The sequence below is a fragment of the Megalobrama amblycephala genome, linkage group LG13 (genome assembly GCF_018812025.1).
Source record: "Megalobrama amblycephala isolate DHTTF-2021 linkage group LG13, ASM1881202v1, whole genome shotgun sequence".
In the NCBI taxonomy this organism is placed as follows: domain Eukaryota; kingdom Metazoa; phylum Chordata; class Actinopteri; order Cypriniformes; family Xenocyprididae; genus Megalobrama; species Megalobrama amblycephala.
This window is the reverse complement of record NC_063056.1, coordinates 5865374-5878397: the sequence shown is the minus strand read 5'-3', so window position 1 is coordinate 5878397 and position 13024 is coordinate 5865374. Positions and strand designations below refer to the sequence as shown.

At 38.3% G+C, this 13024-nt stretch overlaps 1 protein-coding gene across 2 annotated transcripts in view; it reads left to right on the top strand.

Moving 5' to 3' along the window:
* Positions 1-13024, top strand: part of bckdhb (branched chain keto acid dehydrogenase E1 subunit beta) — a 95332-nt gene that overhangs the window by 3254 nt on the left and 79054 nt on the right. For both annotated transcript variants that reach the window (XM_048152175.1, XM_048152174.1), the window contains exons 2-4: positions 1465-1542; positions 2145-2213; positions 8944-9077. In XM_048152175.1, coding sequence (XP_048008132.1) covers positions 1465-1542; positions 2145-2213; positions 8944-9077 — 281 coding nt within the window. The remainder of the gene's footprint in view (positions 1-1464; positions 1543-2144; positions 2214-8943; positions 9078-13024) is intronic.

Sequence of the window (13024 nt, the reverse complement as noted above, 5' to 3'; positions counted from 1 at the left end):
CTTCCAGTGTGGTAATAAAAATGATCAAAAATGATGTGCATGATTCACTAACATCAGTGGTGTAGGCAGTCGCGCGTAATAAGGTGTGTAGAACTAGCTTGTGACGCCATTGATCCGGGTTTTTGCCGAGCTCGCTCTTCTCCCTTTTCCCATCACATATCACATCAGAAAGACATCAGAAAGACACGTGTGAAGAAAATGTTCTAAAAGTGGAAGTAAAGTGCCTAACGTGTGTTTAATAATGATAAAAGTAGACATCTTTATTATTTTAATAAGTTATTTTCACTGTGTAAATAGCGCCTGCAGCTATTTGCACTTACTGTAAATAGCATCTATCGCTAAGAAAGTATGCTGTTTCTTACCCCATTGGCAGATAATGTGCAAAATAAGAAAAATGCACTTAAATTATTATTATTATTATTTAGGCTTTTTTTGTCTGTGGGATACCATGAAAATTAATATAAGTTCAATAACTTATCATTGTGCCAGTTTTCACCTCTGTTATTGTAACGGTGATAAGAATTAAACTTTTTGTTCAGTGCTGTTGCCATGGTGAATCATAATATCGAAGCTTCTTCATTGATGATGGCTTTTCATAGTCGCAGTGTACACGCTTAACTCGAGTCAGTCTACTCAGGGTTGACTGAACTAACTCAATTCAGCTGTTCTGAAACCGAAAACTCAGAGTTTCCCATCTCAGAGTAAGTCAACTCAGAGTTCAAGTTTTAACTCCGAGTTAGTTGAACCTCCTTATTGAAACAGGCCCCATGTGCCATGTTTGTTACAGCAGCATCTCAAATATCTTAAATTGATGAGTTAGTGCAAGTTATTACTCCAACAGCTGCACATGACGTCATTAACGACAGTCCTTTATTGTTGAACCAACGTGCTTCAAATGAATGGAGGTGCGACCGTGTTCAGGAAACGGTCTTGACTACAACGATGCATTGTACTACAGTGGTTAAGCAGCGAGTTAGGTGCTTGTATGGGAAACGCACCCCTGTTTAGTTCCTGTCTCTATGAAGCTCCTCCTTCTGAAAAGTGCGATGTGCTCTGATTGGTCGGCTGGATCTGTGTAGTGATTGGTGAAGCGCTTCAAGTTCAAAAAAACATTACATTATAAGTGAATCTCAAGGAGCATATTCCAACCACGCAAGTTAGCGACGATGTTTGCGAATGCTTGTTGGAGCAGTGGTTTCATGAAACACCAAATCATTCAACTATATTGAAAACGATTGAACTTATGACCATAGTTGGCTAACAATGCATTTGAGAAACACACCCCAGAGGAAGAGAGGAGCTGGGACAATGTCAAATATGTGAAAAATGTGTGTTTTTTCGAAGCATGAAAACCTGTTCTAGTAGACCCCGAAAACAAAATCAAGACTTTACAAGAAGGTGTTAATACCTGTTATAATGAAACATGAGACATTACTGTATGATTGATTTGAAATCTCTCTGCAGGCCCCACACAGAAGATGAATTTATTCCAGTCTGTAACCAGTGCCTTGGACAACATACTTGCCAGTGATCCCACCGCAGGTAAGAGCTGATGTTGTCTGTCAGTCTGATGGAGCGTTCACACTGTCAGTCCAAGTCCAATTGGAATCTGATCAAAATGATTGACTGCCATAGTTGACTTTATTCTACGCTGCTGTCTCCACCGGTCTCAAAATTCAATGAGGTCTGTAGACCAGGCTGATCGTGGACTTTTGTGGCACCCAACTTTGACGGAGGGATGTGGCGGTCCAACTTCAGAATGCGCACAACACATTTACAATGATTTGTAACTGTCCAAGATCCGTCAGGACGTGCAACATTTTGCAACGTCTGAAGTGACTTTGGACAGAAATGCTACACAAAATCAGAGCAGCCAGACTGAAATGGATTTCAGAAATGAGATTTGAATAGGAATTCAAACCACATATGAATGAAATTTGAAACTGATTTGCATAAATCAGTGATTTATTTATTATTTTTGCTGTTCACACTAACTAAATATGATCTGATTCCAATCGGATATGCACAAAAATCAGATTTGGACTGACAGTCTGAACAAGGCTTTATTCTTTCATCTAACTGACCATAATTGAGAGCTCTGGAGTCCTTCAGCTGGTGTAATATTAAACCTCTTTCTCCCGTAGTGATTTTTGGTGAGGATGTGGCGTTTGGTGGGGTGTTTCGATGCACGGTCGGCCTCCGAGATAAATATGGTGAGTATGCGGTCATGTCTGCTCATAGGTCACTTGAGGTGAAAGATCCTCATCTGCGTGTCCTGTGTTCTCACACTAGATGGCGGCACTGTCACACTCCTGGCTATTCACAATCTAATACTTGCTTACTGTTGACTGTGTACTGCATACTTAAAAAAAAGGGTATACACAGTAAAGAGCAAGCAAGTAAGTGTGAGTGGTGTCAGTTATTAATTTGGAAATATAAATGCTAAATGTTTTATATTTTATTTTTGAAACTTTAAATTAGTTTTAAAATATGTCCTACCTTTGGGAGAGAAAAGAAAGTTGCGATGTCTGAGATCCCTTCGTTCGTCACACTGGAAATGGACGAGTGCATTGCATTGTTGGATGCAGTAGTCAGTTGTATTTGGTCATTTGGTCTTGATGGTAATAATTTGCTTTTATGTTAATCTGCAATATTAAGAGGTGAACAGTGTGCTCACATTTGCAACTAAAATTTGAAAGCTGCATAAATCAGAATAAATTTAACCTGCACTGAGGTCAGATCTTCATCTAAGTCCTATAACTAAATAAAAGAACCAAATTAAACAAAAAAAAAATCATAAAGAAACATGTGTATTTTCACCTATTTGGAAAGAAAAATTGCCCAATAGTGATTGTCTTTGCTGGAAAAACTAAAGCACACAACTGAAATATGATAAATAACAGTTTGCAATATTAAGGAGCAATAGTGGACTGTTTTTGTAAAGCTAAAATGACTGGAAGTGGATGAGACCGGAAGCCTCGACACAGTCAAGTTAAAATTAAGGTGGTTATGGTGTGATTAACTTGAGCAGCTGTGATAACTCTGGTAACTGTATATCAGTCCTGCTCATCGTTCATCCTTAGACACTGATTCAGCTCTGTGATGATGGTAGGAACAGCTTTCTTCAGGTGTTTCTACAACATTTCTACAGGGTTAAGGAAGGTTGAACTTTGACTTAGCCCACACCCACACTCCCGCAGAATCGTTTAATACAGTGTACTGCAGAACAACTCATTATGTCGGTGTGAAATAAACAGTTATGGAAATGTAGAAGTTAAAGTTAAAGCTCCAATCTCCTCCCGAAAATCCTGAAAAACATCAGTTGGTGCCTCAGTGATTACTTCACTCGGAGAAGCTGTCAATCATGACGTCACACCCACATTTTTAAAGCATCAAATAACTAACTAAACCCAACTTATTTAAAAAACGAACACTTGGACTTACATCAGTGTGATTAAAAACTACATAAAATGACAGAAACCATCTTTGGAAAAAAAAATATTTGAAGTGTAATTTAATTGTTTAGTCTCATGTCCCATTAGATTACATGGAGAGGGCGGGGTTTATGACCTCTAATGGAACCATGCATCTGATGCTTTGGCTTCATTTTTCAGGACTTGTGTGGGACACTTGGTTGGAACACATCAATAATCAAAACGTTCTTATACGTGGTTTAATGTATATAGGAAATAAACGTTCCTGTTCAGTATTACAAGCTGTCGTGTGACTCAGGTACTTTAAAAACAATGCCCATTAGTCTAAAATGAGAGAATTATTGATTGTATTTTCACATGTTTACCTAAGCCTTTTTTACTCTACAAAATGCTGGGTTGTTTTAACCCAGATTTGGGTCAAAATGGACAAACCCAACCATTGGGTTAAAAATTTAATAATAATAATAATAAAAAAAAGTAACCCAATGGCTGGGTTTTGTCCATATTTGCCCCCAAAATTTGGGTTGAAACAACCATGCCTATCATGCTGTAATTTTTTTAGTAAATTGCGCATTTAGAAAGCCAATTCCACTGTGTTATAGTTTTTCTGACAGCTAGATGGTGCCAGAGCTTTACTATTAAAAAAGCATTTATTTAGCTGTCAACGAAAATTTGGTTTTAATTTTACTTAAATTGTTTTACTGCAAAGGTTTCCCTTTACTTAATTATATGTTTTTCATAACTTGCAGTTTGTTTACTTGATGTTTTGATTCCATTAGTGTGAATTCAAGTTGATTGGGACACCTTTTGCCGTTGAAATGACTGAGAAAATGACTGAGAGTTGAGTGTCCCATTCAACTTGAATTCACCCCTATAGAAAACTGGCAGTGCAGCTTGCATTCTGAAAACCATTGTAATTATTACTTAAGTTTATGGAAATGTTGGGGGTTTTAAGAATGCTTAGGGCCCCCAGAAGTGTTGGATTGGCACTGGTCCTTAAAGTGCTTTATTTGACAGATGACTAGCTGTCAACATGCTATAATAATGGTAGGGAGGTTCGGATTGAATGTTATCCTGTGTGTGATGGGGAAGGGACACAATCTATTCACCATCCTGATTGCTTGTGGAAAAAACCTATTGAGCATCCTGCCAGATCTGCAGCAGATACTCCTGTACCATTTCCCGTATGGCAAAAGAGAGAGCTTGTTTCATAATGTGGCACGATTATGCACTTGACATTTTGATTATTTGCATTTTCCTTCCTGATGTTCAAGCTCCTTTGAACCAAATTTAAAATCATATTCAGTAGAACATCATCATGAGGTGGATTAATGTTTGTGCATTTAATGTCTCTCATTCATTTTGTCGAGCTTCATTAATTGTGCAAGAGTAAATGAAGTAGATTCAGATTGAACAGAACATCCTCTACAGGTTTCACAAGCCATAAATAGTTAAATTATGCAGCTGCAGAGCTGCATATCCAGTTAAAGAAGAGGAAAACAGACATTATGGTAATGATTTAAAAAAACATCTGCTGTTTGCCACTCGTTTTTGACAGAAGCACTATATATAGAGGCACTCTGTGATGTTTTGAAATAAACACAGATCCACGACTCCAATATGTCTCCCGCCGCGTGGGTGCCTTTTGTGTGTTATTGACGTCAGAGGTGTTGACCTTTGAGAGGGATCATTATTTTCCATTCCGTCTCGTTAGACGGGAACAGGGTTTTCATGGCACTCATTTGAGAGAGTCTCTGCCCTCTTTCCCGTGCGACGCTGATAAACCGCGTGGAGGTCAATGCGTGGACCCGGCATGTGAAAGACGGTCCGCTGGAGTGACGCACACACAGGCGTAATGCAGTGCCACCGCTGTCCGTCTGAACACGCAGCTCCTTCTGTCTGCAATCTGCTTTAAATTGCTTTCTGTGAAGTGGATTACGGACTGCCGCTGGTAAACACTGTATTATATCTGAAATGCCCATCACCAGCCTGTTGAATGCATACCTTACTCGAAATACCTTATTCAACAAAGAAGCTTTTTCATTTCATGGACGGTGACCGCTTTCTTACAGTAAACTAAGCAATGAAATAACCAGCAAACTCCTCTTCTTTTGCAACATTTTTTTTAAGAATTGTTCCAGGTTTAATACAATGTGATCTTCATGTGACCAGATCAGTTTCTAAAAACAAGCAAAAATCATGTTTGCAATGGAGGTTTTATGGGGAAAGGGTTTAAAAGCAGAAATGTGCACCTTGTATTTTTGTTAAAGGTACACTATGTAACTTTTTAAAGCTGCAGTCCGTAACTTTTTTTTTGTTTAAAAATGATCCAAAATCAATTTTCTCCTTACCTTAGCCTGATTCACAATGGTAAACTTGCAATAATGTGTTCTAATCCGAGTGGTACTGGTAGGTTTCCGCAGAAGATTCGAGCATGCATCCGTTCATTACGCCATGTCTGTTTACATAAAGGAGTCCCAGCTAGTAGGCTATATCATGTGAGGATGCTGCAGGTGACCGGTCATTTATAGCCTTTTCTCACAGCAGCTGAAATAATTAAACTTATCATTTTGATGGCAGATTGTATGGTATGACACTTTAACTTTAGAGATTAGACTGTACAGATATTGAAATCTACAGATAACGCTAATACACACTTAATACACGTAGTTACGCAATGCTGATGTTGTTAACATTAACAATTTGTGAACAAAGTGTAACAATAAGAATAATTTGCATGGTTTGATGTGATATGAGCTATGCAGTCGTTAGATTTAATCACCATTGGCAGCGCAAATTTGTTACTTATATGTTCAGATGCTATTTTCTAGTGAAAATTCTTATTTTGGTCGTACTTCCAAGATGTAGAATCTGTGATCCTGAAGTGCAGTATCCACATCGGTGTCGTGAGTGACGGCAAACCTTAGATTCATCCGCGATGAGGAGTCATTCCGATGCACAACCCACGTAAAGATGATAATTCCACAAATAACTGCAATTGCCGGTTTCAAACAGAGATGGCGACAACGAGGCAAAACTAATTAAAAACTGCAGCTTTAATTAAAGGATTAGTTCATTTTGAAATGAAAATTAGCCCAACCTTTACTCAACCTCAAGCCATCCTAGGTGTATATGACTTTCTTGTTTCTGACGAAGACAATCGGAGAAATATTAATAAATATCCTCCTGATGCATCCACGCTTTATAATGGCAGTGATAGGTATCAATGAGTATGAGCTGAAGAGTGCTCAAATCCACATCCATCCATCATAAATATGTGCTCCACACAGCTCTGGGGTGTTAATAAAGGCCTTCTGAAGTGAAGCGATACATTTGTGAAAAAAAAAATATCCATGTTTAACAAGTTATGAAGTCGAATGTCGAGCTTCCGCCAGACCGCCTTCTGTATTCTACGTATACAGAAAGTGTAAAACTCTGGCAGTTCACAAAGCTTATGCTACGTCCTACACCTTCCCTATTCAACTTACGGAAAAAGTGTAATTGATCATGCGACAACAGTTTCTTCGTAACTTGTATACGGAAGGCAGTCTGGCAGAAGCTCGATATTTGACTTCATAACTTCTTGAATATGGATATTTATTTTACACAAATGCATTGTTTCGCTTCAGAAGGCCTTTATTAACACTCCGGAGCCATGTGGAGCACACATTTATGATGGATGGATGGTGGATGGATGCACTTTCTTCAGCTCATACTCACTGTACCCTGTCGCTGCCATTATAAAGCTCGGATGCATCAGGATATTTATTAATATTTCTGCAATTATGTTCATCAGAAAGAAGAAAGTCTTATACACCTAGGATGGCTTGAGGGTGAGTAAAGCTTGGGCTACTTTATTATAACACAATTTAAATTAGTCAAGACATCATCAGTCCTTCTTCCAAAATGTGTTTTTGTCTTACCCTGACTCATTACGGTAAGCCTATTATAAGCGTTTATATTTTAGACCTACCGGGATGGTTTTCGTGAGAAATTGTGAACATACTTCACTCACCAGTGTGTGTCTCTATTCATTTCCGTAAATAGAGAAAAGTTGCTCCGTCTACTTTGATGCGTGTCTGGTGTGGGAGTGGCACAGGTTTATTGTCACAACAATTGAGTGAGAAAGATTGACATGGAGCTGCAAAATCTCCAAAGTCTGCCGGCCAAAAGAGAACGCGACAGAGCTCGTAATAAAACAAGAATCAACATTGGCTTGGCTTTTCGAAGAAAGGGATTTGAAATGTAAAAGAGATGTGAAGATGATGGCATTTCTATTACTCAACAGGTGAGTAAGGTATTTATTGAACAGATAAACTGCCATATGTAGCTCTCTAACAGTTCGTTGTGAAGCATTATCTGTTGTGAAGGCTCATTATATTATGGTTGTTTTAGCGCTGTGCTGGAAATTACTTTCAAGGAAGTACCATGTCTATTAATAGATAAGTAATGTCTTCAGCTAGTCAGCTTGAGATCCTTTCCATCTAAACTGGTCATATCTCTTAAGTGTAGTAGTGAATGTTTCATGAGCAGCAGGATAACCATATTCATCCGCACAGTCATGCAGAGTCGAAGCACACATAGAGCCATCGGTCTCATTCACTAAACATGCCTACGCACAAATTTGTGCGTAAAATCTGCGTACGAACGTTTTCATGAACAAATCATGATTCATCAATAACTTTTGTTCTAAAAAATGTAGGGTCAACTGAAACCACTCATACGCAAAAATCATAAACTCTTGGTGGCCTTATAAACATGTTAAAATGAAATTTAAAATGGATATAAATCTTAAATATATTTCATCGACGTGTACAGTATTTCATTCCAGACTGTATGATATTATGTAGCCAAGACATTTCTGTACTCGCTTTCTCATGTTCAATGTGTCTCTACAATAGTATTGGTGAATCTAATCATCACACAGAATTCAAGAATGAATAAATTGGTGTTGATTAATTTAAGTTTGGGTGTATGAAAAAAACAGTGCAAACAGAAAGCGACTGTGTTATTATTTAAGCATGGACTTTATTCAAACAAACGTACTTAAAATCTTCCAGTCTCGGTGAAGTCATTATGTACATTTACCAGCAATTTTCATCAAATTTCCAAATTTTCTGACACTACCATAGACACTTAGGTGATTGTGTTTTTTTGGGTTTCCCTGATTTTGTGTATGTTTGTCCTGTTTAGTTTTGTAATATAATTCAGTTATGATTTTGTTTTGTTTTTTGCAGCAGATGTTAGGGTTAATACTTTAATTAGTTCAGTCCTGCTCTGTACTACTAATGTGAAAAACATAAAAATGCATAACACCATCTGCTGAATCATAGCAGTCATGAAAACACAAGATATGTCTTGTTACGTCATGGCCCATTTTCACATTTGGTGTAGATAAATTGCTTGTAGCTGGCATCTTGTTGTTGCTTTGAAGATGTCAATATAAAACACACTCATTTTGACTTGTATAAGTCCAGAGTTGGTTGACATTTACCCTTTTTCTTCACAGGTAAGGACCGTGTATTTAACACCCCGCTGTGTGAGCAAGGCATTGTGGGGTTTGGTATTGGTGCAGCTGCCGCGGGAGCCACCGCAATTGCAGAGATTCAGTTCGCCGACTACATTTACCCAGCGTTTGATCAGGTGAGCTTGTTTACAAGGGTCTTTTCTTTATAAACACCATCATGGATATTTAAAAAATATATATATTTTCTCCTTAAGTACATTTACAATGTTAGTTAAAGGGTTAGTTCACCCCAAAATGAAAAATTGTCATTAATTACTCCTTCCAAAGTAAACTCATAAGACTTTCATTCATCTTGAAGATATTGTTAATGAAACCTCAGAGATTTCTGTCCCTCCATTTGAAAGTCTATTTACCCAAAACCTGATGCTTCAAAATGTTCATAAAGAGAGATTAAAACTAATCCATGTGAATTGAGCGGTTTAATACAAGTCTTCAGAAGAGAAACGAATGGTTTATATGATGAACAAATTTAATTTAGGCTTATAAATGCATTTAAACATTGATCAGTGAACATACAGCATGTTAAATATGGTAAACAGAAGCTCAAATGTACATGCTAGATTTATTTTTTTATTATCATGCTTGTACAGTTTTACTTCTTTTGCAAATAACAGTATCAATCATAAAATGTGAGCGGTCATGTGTTGATGTTTTTGTGTTTCTGACCTAATGAGTGTTTCAGGTCAAGCTGTTTTTGCAGTAAAGTTTCCCTAAATGTAGAGCTCCAAAATGTGGGGGCAGGGAGAAAAAAAAAAAAAAAAAAAAAAAAAAATATATATATATATATATATATATATATATATATTTTTTTTTTTTTTTTTTATTTATTTTATTTTATTTTATTTTATTTTTTTTTTTAATTTATTTTTAATTTATTTTTTAATTTATTTTTATACAATAGGTGGCTTCGCACCGAAGGTGTATCCGTTGGTGTTCTTTTTATTATTATTCTGCTTCTTCCGCACTGGAAGTCTATGGCAAACCATAGAACCACTTGCGGGAAAGTTGTGAAATTTGGCACACAGTTAGAGGACAGTCTGAACTATGTCCATAGCAAATTTGGAGTCTCTAACTCAATCCCTCTAGTGCCACCAGCTGTCCAAATTTGCACTTATGTTTATGTTAATAACTTTTGAAACAAAATTATTTTTTTATCTGATTCCTTGGGTCAAGACAAATCGATTGCACCCTATGACGTCATTTTCCGTCATGGAAATTTTTCTGCCATTTTGAATTTTCTGAAAAACCTTCTTTTTCGAACTCCTCCTAACGGCTTCTTGTGCCGTTTTTGTGATTGGCCCCACAATTGCTGCTTGCAGCTATATTTACATATTTATGATTGTTATTTAAAATGCTCTCACTGGCCACTTTATTGGTTAAACCTTCCTAGTAATGGGTTGGATCCCCTTTTGCATTTAGAACTGCCTTCATTCTTCATGGCAGAGATTCAACAACATCCTGAAAACATTCCTCAGAGATTTTGGTTCATATTGACATGATATCATCACACAGTTGCTGCAGATTTGTTGGCTGCTCATCCATGATGTGAATCTCCCATTCCTCCACATCCCAAAGCTGCTCTATTGGATTGAGATCTGGTGACTGTGGAGTAGGGCTGTCAAAATTGCTCAAAAATGACGTTGGAATATTCCCTTTAAAGAAAACATGAATATTCGAACTATTCGAACATCTGGTTGCGCATTTTGTCAATGTCAAATCTGGTTGCGCATTTTGTCAAAAAACAGGACAAATTAATACAAAGAGACATAACTACTTGTATAGGTAGTCTATTTAAGTTTAAACATATTTGACAACGTATTTCCTACACAAAAACAAGTAAATCAACTAATGGCCAAGACCGCAGACCTCACGCTCTCTGCGCATAACGGTTTAAATGAACAAACAAATTTTGAGTGCTGATCAAGAGTTTTGTGCAAGCTATTTAAGGTCGCGACTCTTGTCCCAGATATAGCAGGCTTCATTCAGTGATTTGACACAGCTAGGGATATGGTACCTTGGTTCCATTGCTTGACAGAACTCAAGCCTGCCCCATCCACGACACTGATCGGTCTCATGTCCTTTCAAATGAACGAAATTAATTTCTCCGTTATGGCCTCTTGTCGTGTTGCAGACAAAGAGCTTATGGCAGGCGATGCAAAGTAAGTGTCAAGACGTGACTGTTTAGCTGGAGTTCCACACATTATGCCTTGCTCATTTGGGTGCACATTTTCGAGATGTGACCTCATGTTGCTAGTGGTTGAATGGTATGCTAACTGTATCTTACATAGCTTGCATACAACTTTATCTCGCGGCTCAACAATTTTACCTCCTACCGACCAAAATCCAAAGTACTTCCAGGCTTTTTAGATTTTGTGGGGTTAAAATCGCTTTCTCTGCTGCGGTCGAGTTGGGCTCTGCACTTTCTGCCATCTTCCATGCAAGAAGCGTTAACTTTCATCAGTGTGAAGCTGTGCCAGACAGTGTGACTCCTGTGACCTGTCCCTGAACCCTCAGGCGCGCTAGCGCGCCCACTTGCAAAGCAGACAGCCACGCCTCTACTACCGCGGGTGTTTTTTTCCACTTTATTTTTTATTCGAATATTAATTTTCACCTTCGAATATATATTCGAATTTAGAATATTCGTTGACAGCCCTACTGTGGAGGCCATTTGAGTTTCAGTGAACTCAAGAAACCAGTTTGAGATGATTTGAGCTTTGTGACATGGCACGTTATCCTGCTGGAAGTATCCATCAGAAGATGTGTACACTGTGGTCATAAAGGGATAGTTATGGTCAGCAACAATACTCAAATGTGCGGTGGCATTTAAATTATGCTCAGTTTGTACTAAGAGACCCAAAGTGTACCAAGAAAATACCATTACACAATTACACCAGTTACTTTTTTGATCCATGCTTTTACGTTGTTTACGCCAAGTTCTGACTCTCCATCTGAATGTCGCCACAGAAATCAAAACTCATTAGACCAGGCAACGTTTTTCCAATCCTCTATAGTCCAGTTTTGCTAATCTCGTGTGAATTGTAGCCTCAGTTTGCTGTTCTCAGCTGACAGGAGTGGCACCGGTGTGTCCTCTGCTGCTTCTCTTCCTTCAAGGTTTGACATGTTGTGCATTCAGAGATGCTCTTCTGCACCTTGGTTAAAACAAGTGCTTATTTGAGTTACTGTTGCCTTTCTATCAGCTGAACCAGTCTGGTCATTCTCCTCTGACCTCAACAAGGCATTTTCACCCACAGAACTGGCACTCACTAGATGTTTTCTCTTTTTCTGACCATTCTCTGTAAATCCTAGAGATGGTTGTGTGTGAAAATCCCAGCAGATCAGCAGTTTCTAAAATACTCAGACCAGCCCGTCTGGCACCAACAACCATGCCACGTTCGAAGTCACTGAAATCACCTTTCTTCCTCATTCTGTCTTCAGCAGATCATGTCTACATGCCTAAATGCATTGAGTTGCTGCCACGTCATTGGCTGATTAGATATTTGCGTTAACGAGCAGTTGAACTGGTGTAGTGGCCAGTGAGTGTATAATGAGAATAGATACAATTATCTCTGTATGTGGACGGCATGAGGCCTTTCAGGTTTGTCAGTATGTAGTTTTTGGGACGCTGACTGGATGACCTGTTAGACGAAATGTCCAGCTTCTGTCTATCTGGTGCTGATGTTCTCCGTGTCCTCGCCTCACTGAAGATGGATGAGTTTTCCCTTCATTGTCAAGGCAACTGAATACCAGATGCAATAATGGGGGAATATTTTACAGGAATGGTTCTGCTCTCTACATCCGAAATCTGACCATCCAGTGAGCGGAGGATTCGAGTCTGGACAATATCTGATATTTCTGGAAACTCTTTCACAAGTCTATGCTTAATTCTCTTCATTATCATATAATTATGCCACCATTAGAGTCTGTAAACCCTAATTTACATGGTTCCTTCCAGGCAGTTGTTGTCGAGCATTGTAAGAGAATTTCCTGGCTCCACGATTTGTTTATTTTAAAAAGCTTTGGCGACAATGGCAGGAAAAATCGTCTTTTATACCAAAGCATTTTA